We start from the raw sequence: 18,310 nt of genomic DNA on the forward strand, positions 1-18,310 counted from the left end.
GCCAAGTATAACTGAATTCTCCATTTTACAATGGTTCCATGTCAGTTTACAGGTAGCAGCAGTATTCCAGCAGGTAGCATTTGCTCCCCACTTGATCACCACCCTAGCTGCCTGCATGTATTGAGCAGTATAGGGTTGGCATTGTTAGGTGTACACGTATAAAATGACACTATCAGTATGCCGGCATTGGGCTCTGCTGGCATGGTTGAAAAACAAGTATCAAGTTTGCCTGTATGGCCTAATGACAGTACACTATGTTATACATAACAATTTCCATGCCCTAATGTTGGTCACTTGTAGGAATTGCAAGCCATGTTCTGTTCATACTATTCCCAGGGGAAACAGGAAAAACATTGGTAGCTAGCTTTCAGTACTTGGTAGTTCTGCACTTGTCAATTTCATGCCCCACCCCCCCACCCCCGGGCTTCCCCACACCTCAGGTGGGGATTTGACATTGCTTCTTCTCCCCACCCCTGGGGAAATTGACAGTTGTCCAATTCACTGACCAATTTTCGGTAGTTGCATTAAATTCTAAACAATAAAATCACAATCGCTATAATTTTACGTAGCTACAGGGCAAATTTATCACTAGTTGCATGTATGAAATATACGCTTAGTCATCCTTGAGGTGTTGTCAAATCCCCTACTATGGGGGTGGGGACATAGTGGAGATTTGACAGATGATTTTGCCCCAGTAGTGGGAAATTTGACACCACGATTTGTCAAATCCCCTGTATTCCCCCACCCCCGGGGGGCATGAAATTGACAAGTGCATTAATACAAGTGCACACACGTACATTATATCTCAAACAATGGCAGCTTATTAGATAGCTTCTCTGGTTTACTTCTGTTCTTCTTGGTCTTCATGATGTCACGAAATCGCTAATTACCGGTGTTGGTATAATGCTCAGTGACTCATATATAGGTAATTATTTTTATGAGGCACTTATGGACTCAACTTGGGTGAACAAAACGATAGCCTGTTGAGGGTCAGATGGCAACATGTGCCAACTGCCCCACAAGGTCAGAAATCATCAAATCAAATCATAGCCTAGCTACCTCGTGTACAACTAGAAGCCTCTACAAATGTAGCCAAAATTTTATAATGCTCTACACCATTTATATAAACTGTTGATGTAGCTAGTTAGCTATTATCATTATACTATAATAGATTAGGGGGCATCTCCAAACTGATTTTAGTACGCTTAACGTCATAATGACGCTAACTTCAGACCCCCCCCCCCCCTCCTTAACATCACACTATGAAAACAATGCATTGGTAATAGAAGCACAAAACGTTATATTCTTTACCTGAAAACATAGTCTACAAACAGTATAGCTGTTTAATCACGTAACTTTCTCTGTTCTATAGCTGTTTACACTATAACTGCTTTAATAAAATTAATAACGTCATGGGCTGAACCCCCCTCCCCCCTTAACATCATTATGACGTTAAGCGTACCAAAATCAGTTTGGAGATGCCCCCTTACATAATCTATGAAGTATGATATAGCTCAGTAACTAGCTAGCTACCTTACTGACCTGATTAGATGGTGGGATGACATCAGCATCGCGATCAGCGTGAAGGGCTGACAGGGCACTTCCAGAGGCTCCTCTACTACCATCGATTGCACTTGAGCGAGCACTTGAGCTACCGCCCGGCGTAGCTTGCGTCGCAGCTAGGCTAGCTAGCTACCATGCATCTTTGCTCTCGAGTTTGCTCTTCTTCCATTTTTGTGAAAAGTTTATCCAATCGCTGGGATGATGCAGCTGAGCGTTGGTCTTTCTGTTTTCTCTTCCCATTTCACGGTCTATTTACGCGCAAAAAAATATATTTACGCGCAAGACCACAATCAAACTTGGCACTAGAAATGAAACCCACAATCGATTGTAACTAAGTCGTTGCATGGAATTCCGTTTCATTGTGGACTCAGGAGAATCACACAAAAAGATAATTCTGAGGTGAGAAGTAATACTCAATCATGATTCATTAATAAGTAATGTCGTACATATCTGTAGCTACGTAGCTAGTCATAAAACTATTGCTAAAAGTGGACCTATCTGCAAACCGTTTACCGAACCCCCTATTGCTACGGGCCTGTTATGCACCTATCATTGTATTGCCCTCCCCCCCCCCCCCCCCCCCTCGGGCATATATGAAGCTGTAGTGGGGATTTGACACAGCCGAATATCCAATGCCCCATAGTAGGGCAAACCTTTCGTGTCAAATCCCCCAGTTGCAACACGGGGATTTACTCAAGATTTGACATAGCATAGAAAGTTACAACAAAAAATTCTTGGGTGCTTAATGAACAATCGTCAAATGCCCCATAGTGAGGCCGCAGCTCCATGTCAGTTCCTTTTGTAATTCCCCACTTATGCCCGAGGGGGTGGTGGGGTAACACATTGATAGATGCATTGTGCTATTTAGGTGAACTTAAAAACCTAAGGGACATGTCAAATTAAAATTCTTTGTGATTCTATGATGTGGGTAAGCCACATTCTAATTACATGTAATTACCATTTACATATTGAATTTATTTGGTTAATAATCAATACATTAATATTGAAAGTGACACGTCCCCAAAAATATGTAAACTACTTAAAATGGTGTAAAAACAAAGTGATTTTCATGTATTTTCGTAGCGCCCACAACATTATGTAGTGGTACCCACAAAAAAAAAACGGTATGGTAATTATTTACATACCTCTAAGGAATACTCCACCTTATTTTCAAGACTGTAGCTGCAGCAGATACGTAGGCCCAGCACAGTTTCTGATCCCAGTTCGTAATTTTGCCCAATGCAAAATGTATTATGAGATTCACCCGTTATCAAGACTATGGGAATCTCACCTTAAACTAATTGGTCTAAACACAAAAAACAGTCTGGAGCATTGTGTACATGTATAATGCTACAGTAATTTGAGGGAATTATACGAAGAGTTGTTGCCCTAGAGCAGGCCATTCAGTTTAAAGACAAAAGCTAAGGAGAGCTGCTTCCAGAATAGTGCCACGCGAGTAACTTAGCTTAGAGTGGCATTGTTCTAGTTTCTGTAGGCCTATATACAGACACCATGTTTCCTAAGCTGACTTTTAGTATGCGTTTTTGACCTTACCATGTCGGTAGAAATGCGGAATTCTGCTAAAATCATTTAATTTTATTAGATACACAATCCCAATGGCTAATTTCAATATGGGGTAAGGCCATCATTATTATATTGTTTGTTTCCCGTCACCCAATGGAACAAAAACTGATGCGGGAGGGAGGTGATTATTGATTATTAATTATACACTTGACTCTTGTCGAGACTCTTGCTATTTCAGTCTCTGACTATTCTATAGAGTATCTCGATCTTGAAGACTGCCAGGACTGTACACTCATGCACCCTGTTGAACAAGAATGGAGGGACTGCCACCCTTCTTCTATGTTTACATGCACAGCTAATGCATTTACCTTGAAACTTGACCACTGGCTGTGCCTCCTTCTATCATGAAATAGTGCATTCACGTGCATGATCTATAAATCAAATAACTAAATTTGGTGCGGGTACTTAAAAATTAATGAGGGCGGTGACGGGAAACAAGGAATTTAATAATGATGGCTTAATTATAGAGCATTTTCAACACGTGATCTACATTATGTAATCTCCATCCAGTTTCACCTATGTATCCACCATCTGGTGCACCGAGCAAGGGGATGTCATGTAGGTATGTGCTATAGGTAGATCTGTGACTGAGTCTTGACCGGGCAAAATTTTGCTTTGACCTGTGACTAAGAACCATTTTCTATCTTTAACTGGTGACTTAGCAACGATACTTCAGCACATTTCGATTGTGGGTTGGAAACTTTTACCGTTGACTTGGCACGAATTTGGTGGCCTTGACCTTTGACTTAGACTTTGATCATGGTTGCAGATTTATAGCTACCTACAGTGAGTGCTTGTGTGTCACCCCCTTGCCAAGTACATCATGTTTCATACAGTAGTGGCGGTGAAGAAAAGTGATGCTCGATGTGGAAGGAAGAGGATTGATTAAATATCTGATAGTTCTTTAGAAGGTTGAATAAACACGAAGGGCAGACTGAAAAGGGTTCTGTTCCAGTAAAGAATCTCACAATGTCAACTGATCAATTCTTGTGCCATTAAAGGCTGTTTCATGGGTAGCCCAGTACTCCTGACAGGTTCCATTATTTTTGTGCTGTTTATTGTAAGAGAAAAGGTTGAAAGGTATCTAGTGTTGTTGAGAGGCTGGCCGGTGTACTGTCATGAACTTACTCCGAAATCCACTATAGACTACTCAGTCCAACAGGTAAGCTTACTAGCCCACTAGCTAGTCAGCCGTAAGCTTATGGAACTGTAGTAAACAACTGGTAGTACAGCTGTATTTATTAAATTTAAATTACTACATTACAAAATGCATATGTTCAGTGGGGCCATTCAATGTAACTAACTAGCTCTTGCTGATCAGCTTAAGGATCAACAAAAACTGCACATATAACATATTGGACTTGCTAAAGGAGGTTACCAGGGACTCAGGGAGGTGTCTTTCACAGCAGATGTAACAATTGTTAAGTAATAATTGAGAAGTTGGGCTGATGTTGTCTTTGTGATCATATGTTACACTGATGACTCATTACTAATTTCTCTGCTGCTGACTTGAGTGAGACTAGATCTATATATCACTCCTGTTATTAGAAATCACAAGATAACTTGAATATATAATGGACCATGCATGGCACCAATTCTTTAGACAAGTTAACTGGTTGGTACACATACATACTGTAGATACTGCTAATGGTGGGTTTCATCAGCCTGTTGGAGAAATGGCACTTGCAAGATAGCTAATGTAAGAAGGCTGGAAGTAAGTCTCTTGTAAAATACTATAAAATCAAGATACTCTAATAGAGCAGTCACTTTAGTGCACACACTTTTTATTACTGTGTTTGGTCAGCTACCCTATAGTTCTACAAGAAATTAAATCACTAAAGTAGCTAAGTTGTGTGTGTTCATCTTGCAGATGTGTTTAGATATAACCATATCTCCTTATCATGAAACACGATAGTGGGTTCATAATAGGGATCGCAGTGGAATTTTTGAAAATCCTAATAGAGCAGTCACCTAAAACCAGCCTTAGAAAGCAGACTCGAGCATAAAATAACCCTCAGAAGGCTTATTATCAAACACTGAACTCAGAAAAATTGTGATATAGCAGTAAAAATGGTCTAGACGAAATTTGGAAACATTCCAAAAATTGTGAATTTTACGCGAATTGTTCATATTATTATTCATAATATCATGAACCACGATAGTGGGTTCATAATAGGGATCGCCCATGTTTTTTGCAAAAACTCTAATAGAACGCACACCTAAAAACCACCTTGGAAAGCATCCTCCAACTCAAAACCACCCTCTGGTGGTTATTTGCAATGAGTATTGGTCCACTAGTAAGTATCAAGTGAAAAGGAAACAGTATGTGTATTTGGGACAAAACTGAAATTTGCCATTTTGTTCATATTATTATTATTATTATTCATAATATTATTTTGTTTCACTCATGTACAGCAAAAGTTATCCACTTTTTCGTGCTAAAAACTATATAGCCATGTTTACTGAGTCCTTCTTCATGTCCATGACCTATTTTTGATTTCGTTTTTGGACGGAAACAGCCCAAACCGGGCCGTTTCTTCTTACCCAAATGCCATTACGCTTGAGAAGCCATACAAGATCACCCCAAAGTTAAGTTTTTTGGTGTGCGCTGCTTGTGGCTAATAGAATCTGTCTTTATTAGACTCGGTATAGGCCAGGAAGCTTAATCTGGGCTGATGACTTTGTTGCAAGGTGGTTTTTTCCGCTCCGTGATTATTGTTCGTGGGCGGGTTATCCAGATTAAATACTAGAGCAGTCTTACTCTAATAATGCAGTCAAGTATATGACAACAATTCTTGCACTGAATTTGACAGCTATTAAAAGCACCAGTAATGTGAATTGTAGCTCATATTAGGAGACTCTCAGTCTGTATGCACACTGCAATTTGATCAGTTTCAAGTGTGTACTGAAATGTTGACAGTGTTACTATGCAGAATGCAAAATTACACTATTCACAACAGTCTTCTTCATAATCCATTGCTGGATTAATAAAAAGTACACAAACTAGATGAATAAAAAATTGGAAATTTTAAAATGGGAATAGGGATCGCTGAAAAAAGCCACGAAACAAGAAGGGATTGCTGGGGTGGTAATGTAAACCACAAATCCCTATTTTGACTCACTTCAAAATGACAGAGCATGCATGTAAGTAAAGATTTATGACAGAGTCAAAATAGGGATTTGTGGTTTACATTACCACCCCAGTGATCCCTTCTTGTTTCGTGGCTTTTTTCAACGATCCCTATTCCCATTTTAAAATTTCCAATGTTTTATTCATCTTTATTATTATTATTATTCTTATTTTGTTTCACTCGTGTACAGCCCAAGGCTTCCATTTTTTCGCGATAAAAACTACACAGCCTTACTCACTGAGTCCTTCCGCGTGTCCATGACCCATTAATTGACCCGTACTCCACAGATCGCTAACCTCGATAAATTTCTAAGTTCTTCGCCATCACCTGCTGTTCCGTATACGGAAGAAGCCGTAGAAGAACAAAATTACGGGAACTTGTGTGCTCAGGATGCATATTGTTCAACTATGGTCTTTATAACGGCAGATTGAAGTTGTGCAGCACTCTTTTACCTTACAAGATCGCCATAATAGGGTCTCTAGTGAGCTGCCCGTCTTCGCTACGAGAAGCCGTTCAAGCGCGCATGCGGCATCAATCAGTTTATTCTTCTTCCTAGCCATCACAGTGAGTGCTTTGTTTGTCCATTATAGGTGGAAGATAAATGGTAGCGCTGATATCATGGCTGCTTTTCACACGCAAAAAAAGGTTGGGTGGGGTGTTTATTACAACCCTACCATTTAAAATATTTTGTGGACTAACCACATATCATCAACAACCCTCCCATATGGTATCCATGTCATAAACAACTTACAGAGTGTGAAGTCTTATATGGGAGGATTGCGTGCTACTGTGCTTATGTCACTGTAACTAGCTACTGTGTACTTATTTTAGCACATTCTCCGATCAGCTGCAAACAAAAGACGGTTGCAAACATTTAGCTATGACCACATGCTAACCAGACTTTGCTGAATATACCTATGGTGTTCCACTTTATGACACACTGCTGCTAGCAGGCTACACCTAGGCTTTCCAAGGCTAGAGCCCAGTCTAAGTCCTGGCAATTAAAACTCAATATGCCAGTTTAAAGTACTCCTGCATGGGTAATGACTGCCAAATCCCTGGTAATCATGTAAGACTGGCTACGCCACTGGCCACTAGTAGTGACATTGTGATTTGTACATGCAGACACCGGAATAGGAAGACTTTCTAGCCAAGCCTAGCCATCTCCTATTTGCTTGATTAATACCAACTCACACGTTTGCTGCTGCATTCAGCCTTGTTCATACGTGCATTTATACAAAGGTGTTGTAAAGCGTCATCACTACAATAATAGCACTACAGCTACAATGTATAGCTATCTCTTCACTACCTATTCTGCTGGACAACTCTACACCTATAATGCACGTGCTTGATGTATGCATCGTTATATCACGTGAAAATTTATCTTCTCTTTTGAAAAAAAAATTGGACTCTACAGGAATTATAACACTAACAGTTACCATTCTTATAAATTGTATCATAGAGTTTCATTCTTGTCCTTCTGTTAGAATAAACACCTAAGACATCTTGTTCTTCTTCAAGTCTCCTGTGCTGCCATCAACACTGTCTCCTGTATGATAGGTGCGCAATCAGTAATTCTTCTGACAGATAGGTAGCGCATATAGCGGTGCGTTTTCAGCAACGGCACCAAGTGTGACGATGATGGCTCAAACACTGAGTATAGACTAGGAATTAATGTATCCTGCCTTATATTTTGTGTGTGTACAAATCAGGATGAAAATATAGCCTTTATCATAGATTACAAAATTAATATTGCATTAACATATCTAATGAGTTAGCCTTTTAAACTAAGGAATCTCTGTTAGCTTACTACACTAATGTATCAATTAACTTATAATCCATAAATGGATTTGGAATAAAGTACACAAACTAGACATATTAAAAATTTCGCTGTGATGGTAATATAAACCACAAATCCCTATTTTGACTCTCTATAAATACAAAATTAATAATGCGTTAAGATATCTAGTTATTGAGTTAACCTTTTAAACTGAGGAATGTCTGTTAGCTTACTACACTAATGTGCCAATTAACTTATAATCCATAAATGAATGTGGAAAAAAGTACACAAACTAGACATATTAAAAATTAAAATAAGAAATAGGGATCACTGAAAAAAGCCACGAAAAAAGAAGGGATCGCTGGGGTTGGTAATGTAACCACGAATCCCTATTTTGAATCTCTGTTGGTGATGTAAACCACAAACTCCTATTTTGACTCACTTCAAATTGACAGAGCATGTAACTAAAAATTTATGACAGAGAGTCAAAATAGGGATTTGTGGTTTACATTACCACCCCCAGCGATCCCTTCTTTTTTCATGGCTTTTTCAGCGATCCCTATTTCTTATTTTAAATTTTTAATGTTTAATATGTCTAGTTTATAAGCTTGCTATACTGCTCCACTAAAGAATACTGTGACTGCTCTACTAGAGTGTCTAGATCTGACTGCTCTATTAGAGTATATCGATCTTTTAAAAAGGTATTCAAGGGGCCCTTTGTGGGGCCCCTTTCAGGCTGAGGCCCGAGGCAAAATTCCCCAGTTGCCCCCCACCCCTGTGGGAAGCCCTGAGTCTTGCAGCCATACTTTCACAAAAGAAGCCTAAACAGTTATAAAAACAGTTACAGCAAATAAAATTAATGTTGTGTCACTTACCACTGCATTCACCGCTTTCTTTACTTTCACTTGTTCGTTGCCGTCATTAATGATTAATTGTAGGTTTCAGTTAATCGGCAAATTATTTCACTTTATAACCGATATCGATACTTGTAAAACTAGCTAATATCGACTAGCTGTTACTGATAATTCATCCGATTATTGGTGCAACACTAGCTATCAATTAGCATCTGAAAAGTGAAGTATCCATTACGCTTCATTGTCAGCTATGATAATGCTCAATCCATTACACTGACAGCATAACAAATCAAGAAATGCTTGAAAGGTACCTTTACAATCAAAGTGGCCATTATGAAAAATACGGACGACTTCCATTACAAAAGGAAACTATCACCCTACTGCCTAATTAACACCTGCAAAGATGAATGGGACACAAAGTAGGACACAAAGTAGGACACTGGGTAAGTCCGTGAAGAATGCGTTGTACGTACTGCGGTATTCCAAAAGGCACATATCTGGCTGAAGCGATGTCAAACAGAGAAAAAAATCGAGCTTGTATATGTGACCGAATTTTGGAAAACCGTCGATATACGTACAATAGTACTTTTGTAATAAAACGCATTTAAAAACTATGGGTAAAAAATGCAAGTTCCGGAAAAAAATTATGCAAGTTTTTATCACCTTACTGGTGAGCGGATTAAGCCTCCAATGGATAAATCCTGGACATCAGCATGCGCCTGTTTATAGGGAGTACAAAAATGTTTGTTTCATCACCATACATGGAAGGGTTACAGACGTTTGTTTATGTTGCGGTGACAAAAGAATTTACCGACGATCGTATTTCAGTGAATTCACCTTCCTTCTCGAACATAGAAGCAGGCCTGGGGAAAAAACTATACCTTAGTGGATGCACAAATTGATGGCAAATACAATGAGCGAATATTCAATTCCGTATGCTGTTGTATCAGTAAGTTATGATGGTTTATGTAAGCGCCTGTAGATTCTTTTCTCGATAGTTTCTGTACATATCAATTTTATTTGCTCATCCGGCTGTCTAGTGCTGTATTTCCAATGCTGTTTAACTTATGAAGCTGAAACTTAGCTAGTACATTCCTCTGTCCCTGTAGAAAACAAAGAATAAATAAAATGCATTTTGAAAATTGTGCGGATATCGACGGTTTTCTAAAATTAGGTCACATATATCTTTAGCTGTTATCGAGTTACACTTGTCTGAAGACACCAGTCAGTCAGTTTATCAGTCCGTCAGTCACTAGAAAATTCCGTTTAATAATTTTAAAATTAAAATTTCATAGCAACTTATCGAAAGTTGTCGAAAGTATTTCGGGTCGATCTGAAGGCTTGGTTTTACCTAGCCAATACTGCTTCATCATCACCAGGGAAAAGTGAGGCTTGTTTTTGGTGACATTTTGTCATGGGTCATTCCCAAACTTGTGTGGTCCCTACTATGCAAACTATCATACTGTATGATTGTTCACTGTGTGATAATAGTAATAATGTTAATATTGGTGTGTGTCCATAGATTCAACTTGGACCCGAGTTGTGAATACAATGCAAAGCAGAGTAGTCACATTGTTGAAAATTGGAGGTCTATTAACCTTTGCACTAGTCATCATCTTCAGTTACATCTATTTCTCAAGGGGTGAAAAGGCAGTAATATCAACATATTTGGTGCCAATACTAAAGTATACTGGAAATGCTGAACAGGTGAAACCATTCATAGATAGTAAAGGCAATAGTCATGGACAGGGATTACATGGCCACATTTTGATTTATAGCAATTATGAAGAACAAACAAACGGAGCTAGAAATTTGTGGCAGCTACAAATGTGGGCTAAGACATTGAAGATGAGAGTTACGGAACCATTTGCTGTCAACTCCATGTTTGGTGTGATTGGGGCACTACCTAACTATACTCAAGCATTGCGATTCAGTGATTATTATGATATAGACAAGTGGAACAAAATGTCACATCATCATGGTGGAAGTTCATTAGTACAATGGGAAGAGTTTTTATCCAATTGCTCTCGTAAAGTGATAGTTTTGTACACATTACTAAGAGAAACTAAGAAGCCAATAGTTGTTACGTATGGAAAAGATGATGTAAAAATATATAAACCTGTTAAGTATGAACGCTTTGCAACTAAAGATATGCAGTGGCTGAAGCAGAATTTCAATATTGTCAGAGTAGTTAATTTTATTCGTGACGCAAAAATAGAGTATCCAATGTCACTGGAAGAGCTTCGCTCATATGTATTTGGAGACTTTTCTCCAACTGAAGTGACCTTAGTAGTTGTAAATTGGTTTGGCATGAGCACAGAAGTTTGGAGAATACAGCTGAAAAAATCTATTAACAGTTCTTTCCTTAATTCTGTGAATGTTGACTTCCATCTTTCACGACATTCACCTGAGCTGTCACCAAGTATGAGAGTTTTAAGGGCATATGAATATTATGTTTCTCAATACATTAGTAACCACAAGTATATAGGGATCATATTTAGAACACATTGTGTCTTGCGTTATGAACTGCCAGGGGCTGCTTTTTCTCTCAAGAGCCAGTACTTGCTTAATTGTAGTAAACAACTTAAACAAACTCTGGACAAGGTTAGGAACAAGTGGGAAATATTCATGGCTTATGACTTAGGAACACTGGGAAGTGATGGCTATTATTTACATGATGATAAACAACTATTTCCATTACGTGATCAAATATTCTCAGATGTCTTCAATGGCAGCATTCAGATGAAACAAAGAGAAGAAATGTTGATAAATGCTGCAGGTGGAATATCAGACAGAGGATTTATTGCAGTACTAGAAAAGACAATTGCTACACGTGCTTACTGTATTATTCTCCTTGGAAAATTCTCCAGCTTTGTAGTATCATCAGCAAGTGTATACTTCTCCCTCCATCCCTCCAATGCATGTGCTGTGTCTATATGCTCTGAAGATTTTTCTAATGATAACAAAACTGAATTCACAACTACTGATATACCAGATAAATTTCTTTCTACTTGATCATGCTGTGTTACAGGATGTCATCAATGCATTTGTAAACTTTGTGTTGGTAGTATTCAGCTACATATATGTGCATATCATGACTAGGAATTGTTATAATTCTATTAAGACTATTTATAAATTATATACCAAAACAGCCAAGGTTTGAAAAAGAGTGCGGAATCACACATAAATCTGATGAGAATTAATGACATGATGAGAATAAATGATTTCTTCTACTATATTTTTCCTACACTTGTATTATAATTCCCACAGCAGAAACCATGCATGCTTTTTTTCCTGTTTAGCTGTTATTCTTGCATGGTATACCACCACAGTATATGTCTAAAACTGAACCGTAAAAGTACAACACATGATCAAATACATGACATAAACAATGAGGTATCTACAAAAAAATGCAAAAAAAAAAAAAATTGCTGACTTCATGCATGTTGGTGATCAATCCCCATCTGGTTGGTTATACATGTGATCATACTGTATACATCAAGGAGCATAAGTGTTCGGTGTGTAATAGTTACTGAGGGTTGAGTGATTCACCCACATGCAGTGATTATTGTGCTATTTCAAAAGCTAGTATTACAGGATGATCCGATAATTTCGTGTGGCTCTGGTCGTGATCATGTACATTCATGGCTCCTGATCATATCTGTGCTGCTTAGGTATGTGTCACAGTTGTACAGTAGACAAATAATTGAGAGGAAAACTATCATTGTTTGATGTAAAATACATGAACAATGCACTTAAAAATAATGATTATTTGATGTGTCCTCAGACTCATGAGAACACATATAGCAAATGCCAAAAATAGGTATGGCAAGGAAAAATTACAATAAAAAGTATAAAATTAATTATTAGTCCATTCTGGACAGTCCCTAGCCAGAAATATCTTCTTTGACGTTGAGATGGCAATCCCTACAACTTCATCAAGAAGCTTCCTACATTGTGACTTTGAAATTAACTGATCAAAGAAATTCATGATCATGGTGTTATACAGTGCTGTTAATGATGATGGTAGATAGTGGCCCAGCACACTAGGTAGGGACACACTGATTATGCTCATTATTATTACACTTATTTATGCTATGCTGCACTGCTCAAAATTTTGCCTATTAATATATGCTTAAATTAATTTTTAATATTTGCACTCTATAACATAAGTATATATGCAGTTCAAATTACTTGCACTGTACCAGTTAGTACATTCTGTTCTATTATTATAATAATGGTGGTTTTCATTCATTTGATGCTGTTTCTGTTGTTGAAGTAAACAGCATAGGAATTCATGGCTACCAGCAAAATACACTGTATTATACTATAGCTACACTGGATGCTGCCTGGGTGGAGAGTCCAGCTACATGCAAAAAAGTCTGGCACACTGTCAGGAGTTCATCTCATATAAGAGTATTATATAGAAAGAATTGACTAATTAGTCAGAGTTTGGTTACAAACCATTTATCTGGTGAGACAAACAAGTCACCCAGTAGAGAATTGAGCTACAAACATACCACCCTGTGGAGAGTTTAAACAGTCACCCGGCCTATAAAAACTTCAACTACATAGAGTAAAGCTACAAACAAGTCACCTGTAGAGAGTTTAGCTACAAACAAGTCACCTGTAGAGAGTTTAGCTACAAACAAGTCACCAGGTATATAGAGATCAGGTCATATGTAGAGAAAACAGATCACCCAGTCAGTAGATTGTTCAGCCAGCTACAAACAAATCACCCTGCATGTGAAGAGTTCAGCTACAAGCAAATCACCCTACAAAGGGTTTCAGCTACATGTAAGCCACCCAGTATAAAGATCAGCTAGAAAAAGTCACCTGTAAAGTTCAGCTAAGAGCAGGTCACCATGTACTAAGTTCAGCTAAAATAAGCCACCCTAGCTGTATACACTCACCTGTTGAGAGTTCAGCTACAAACAGTAACCCAATAGAGAATTCAGCTACAAACAAGTCACCTGATATATAGAGAATTCAGCTAGAGACAAGTCAACTTTAAATAGTTCAGGTCACCCAGTAGAGAGTTCACCTTATTAACCTTTGATTTTGGTTGCATCTGTTTCTCAAGGAGTGATAAGGCAGTAACATCAATATATTTGGTGCTAATGAGAAGCCACAATTTGGTTCTAAATGATAATAACCAAACACGAGGTACATTACATCAATGGTAAATTTAAACAATGTTTCTGACCAAGTTACAGTAACTCAGTCTACTGGAAATGTTGAACAGGTAAAACCAGTTATAGATAGTAAAGGCAACAGTCATGAACAGGGATCACATGGCCACGTTTTGATTTATAGCAATTATGAAGTACAAACAAACGAAGCTAGAAACTTGTGGCTAAGACAGAACCAATGGGGGCTAAGACATTGAAGATGAGAGTTATGGAACTGTTTGCTGTCAACTCTATGTTTGGTGTAAATGGGGCACTACCTAACTATAACTCAAGCATTTCGATTCAGTGTTTATTATGATATAGACAAGTGGAACGATATGGTACATTATCATGGTAGAAGTTTATTAGTACGATGGGAAGAGTTTTTATCTAATAGCTCACATAAAATAATAGTTTTGCACACATTACTAAGAGCAGCTAGGAAGCTAGTAGTTATTATTAACACTTTACAGTGACCAGCACTGAAGGTCTGACAGCAACATGTGCTGTAGCCTTAGGATTACCTAACCTAATTTCAAGGACTTAGACTTAATGACTTGACTTAATGACTGATAAGGTGTAACAGAAAAGGGGCCAAAGTAAGGAAAAAAGTTGTTACTCATGGAAAAGATGATGATAAAAATATATAAACCTGGTAAGTACGAGCACATTGCAACTAGAGACATGCAGTGGCTGAAGCAGAATTTAAATATTGTCAGAATAGTTAATTTTATCAGTGATGCAAAAGCAGACCATCCAATGTCACCAGAAGAGCTTAACTCATATGTATTTGGAGACTATTCTCCAACTGAAGTGACCTTAGTAATTGTAAATTGGTTTGGCATGAGCACAGATATATGGAGAATACAATTGAAAACGTCCATTAATAGTTCTTTCCTCAACTCTGTGAGTGTTGACTTCCATCATTCACGACATTCGCCTGAGCTATCACCAAGTATGAGAATTTTAAGGGTATATGAAAATTATGTTTCTCAATACATTGGTGTCCACAAGTGTATAGGGATCATATTTAGAACACATTGTGTCTTGCATTATGAAATGCCAAGGGCTACGTTTTCTGTCAAAAGCCAGTACTTGCTTACAGGGCCGCCCAGAGAAATTAAGGGGCCCAGGGCAAAGAGTTAAAGTGGGGCCCTTCACCCAAGCTGTAAGTTGAAGACCAAAAAAAAAAAAGGTCACAACCTACTGACAATGACAATAACTACCCATCACCAACCATATCTCCTTATCTATAAGTTTGCTACACTGCTCCTCTGAAGAATACTGTGACTGCTCTATTAGAGTATTTAGATCTGACTGTTCTATTAGAGTATATAGATCTTTTAAACAGGTATTCAGGGGGCCCTTCATGGGGCCTCCTGGGGCCCCTTTCAGGCTGGGGCCCGGGGCAAAATTCCCCAGTCCCCCCCCCCCCTGTGGGCGGCCCTGCTTGCTTAATTGCAGTAAACAACTTAAACACACTCTGGACAAGGTTAGGAACAAATGGAAAATATTCATGGCTTATGACTTAGGAACACTTGGAAGTGATGGCTATTATTCACCTGATGACAAATTACTATTTCCATTACATGATCAAATATTCTCAGATGTCTTCAATGGAAGCATTCAGATGAAGCAAAGAGAAGAAATGTTGATAAATGCTGCGGGTGGAATATCAGACAAAGGGTTTATTGCAGTACTAGAAAAGACAATTGCCACACATGCTCACTGTATTATTCTCCTTGGAACAACTTCCAGCTCTGTAGAATCATCGGCAAGTGTATACTTCTCCCTCCATCCCTCCAATACATGTGCTTTGTCTGCTCTGAAGATTTTTCTAATGATAACAAAACTGAATTCACAACTACTGATATACCAGATAAATTTCTTCCTACTTGATCATACTGTTGTCATCAACACCTCTGTTAAATTTTGTGCTGCAGTGTTCAGCTATATGCATTTATTATTGACTAAAAATTGTTATATTCTATACAGGCTATTTATTTTACATCTAAACCAAAACAGCCAAGCTGTAAAAAAAGAGTGCAACCCCCAAAAAGGCCAAGGTGAAAAAAGATGTGAAATCCAAGGTGATGGCCAAGAAATGGCTGTGATGGTAGGTTAATGGCAAAACTTTTAATTATGGCAATTCAGATGAATTTGTGTTGCCTCCTCCACTAGGATTCAGCACCAAATTCACTTGAATTGTTGTAATTAAAATTTTTGTCATTAACCTACCATCACAGCCATTTCTTGGCTGCCACCTTGGATTTCACATCTTTTTCACCTTGGCCTTTTTGGGGGCCTCACTCTTTTTTACAGCTTGGCTGTTTTGGTTTAGATATCACTTCCTTTTGCATTGCAAGCTACAAAGCTGACCATATGGCTTTGATGCTTTCTTTTAACTTGTAAGGAATTGTGGAAGAAAGGAAGTAATTGTGTGTATAGCTTTTGTCTGATGAAATATTTGTATATTTAACATTGAATGATGATTATCACATACTGTATAGTTAATAAGGTGACTTCTTACATAACTGAACTGTAGCTGAAACTCTACAGCAACATATTTGTAGCTGAACTCTCTACAGGGTGACTTGCTTGTAGCTGAATTGTCTATAAGATTAACTGTTTGTAGCTGAAACTTCCTACAGAATAACTTGCAATGTAATATAATTCTATAATGGAGTAAGTTATAAACGTAGCTGAATGCTCTATTAGGGTGACTGTTCTACTGATTAGAGTATCTCAATCTCGCATATGGGTCATTCCATACCAAATCAACAAAAAAAATCCGGACTCCTTTCAATTATTGTGAAATTTGGCACAAACATGGACCCTTTCAAGAAACTTTCTTACACCAAATTTGGCTCATTTTATTGGTCTCCCTTTAAGTTATGACTACTCAAAGTTTCTGCTGAAAATTTTATGAAGCTTACATGTCTTCAATAAAATGGCCATAACTTTGCTTGTGATTCATATAGAACCTTCTGGGTTAGATTTTTTAAATCCTTATTAAATTCTCGTGCAGGTGATATATAATATTTTATAATTGCTCAAAGGAAAAGGTCAAAGCACAAAAATGTAGCTTTTTCCTTTGATCTTCATTTTCAAAAATATGTATTCTTTAATTAAATTTATTTTTGGTTTACATGTTGCTCTAATACCTATCATTCACCACTGTGAGTTTAAAGTTGGGACCAATAGTAGATCATGAGTTATAAGTGTTAATGTGTAGCCTTGTAATTACTGTTGTTTTGTATGGTTCAAGTATGCAAAGATGCAATACCAATTGCAAGTAACGTTATATAATACTATGTCATAATCATTAATACATTAATGGTTTGTAAGTAATGTTAATTTGTTTATGTTTTGTAAGAAAACCCAGTAAAAGCTTATATACTTAAATACATATATTCAAGTAATTTACCCCTGATCAAACTTGTATATTGTTTCTGATTATGACGCCAAGTCTATTATACAGTAGTGAAATATTGAACTTGATGACATTTTCACTAGCTACAGTAACTGCTACTGTTAGCATTAAATGCTGATTGTTGATATGCAAGTGCGTATTTTGATACACAAATGTAGCTATAGTGAAAACTATCTAAGCCAGTCAGGGCCAATTTTTTTGGCCTTAATATTCAGGTGGCTATTTATATTGTTTAATGTGTATAAATGTCTTACTAGAAAAATTTAAAGTTGGCCCTTAATAGAAAGGTGGCCTTTCGTTACAGGTGGCCACTAAAACAAGTTCCACTGTAATTTGAAACACTTACAAATAAAACATGATGTTATTTTATTATTATTTTTTATTATTAGCACTTTACAATGACCAGCACTGAAGGTCTTACAGCAACATGTGCTGCAGCCTTAGGATTACCTAACCTAATTTCAAGGACTTAGACCTAGTGACTTGACTTACTGACTGACTGAAAAGGTGTAACAGAAAAGGGGCCAAAGTAAGGAAAAAATCCCTCCAACCCCAGGATTCGAACTGCAGGTCACCAAAATATGTAGCTGCATTCTTTGTTCTTATCACAGGAATGAATGTTTTAATATTGTAATCTACTAGAGATTTTCTAAAAAAGTAGTAATGAATGACTGATGCAGTATTTCTTATCACAGGAATGAATGTTTTAATATTGTAATCTACTAGAGATTTTCTAAAAAAGTAGTAATGAATGACTGATGCAATAAGTTGAAAAAGTCTTTTCAACTTATACC

At 37.6% G+C, this 18,310-nt stretch overlaps 2 protein-coding genes across 2 annotated transcripts in view; both read left to right on the forward strand.

Annotated features, from left to right (window-relative positions):
- LOC136255397 (uncharacterized) overlaps positions 1-18,310 on the forward strand; it is a 94,532-nt gene that overhangs the window by 17,565 nt on the left and 58,657 nt on the right. The window lies entirely within an intron of this gene.
- Positions 1,875-12,060, forward strand: LOC136255432 (uncharacterized). The gene is made up of 2 exons (XM_066048199.1): positions 1,875-1,962; positions 10,435-12,060. The coding sequence occupies exon 2, from the start codon at positions 10,464-10,466 to the stop codon at positions 11,925-11,927; it is 1,464 nt and encodes a 487-aa protein (XP_065904271.1). The 5' UTR covers positions 1,875-1,962; positions 10,435-10,463; the 3' UTR covers positions 11,928-12,060.

The sequence above is a fragment of the Dysidea avara genome, chromosome 1 (assembly GCF_963678975.1).
Source record: "Dysidea avara chromosome 1, odDysAvar1.4, whole genome shotgun sequence".
NCBI classification, from domain to species: Eukaryota; Metazoa; Porifera; class Demospongiae; order Dictyoceratida; family Dysideidae; genus Dysidea; species Dysidea avara.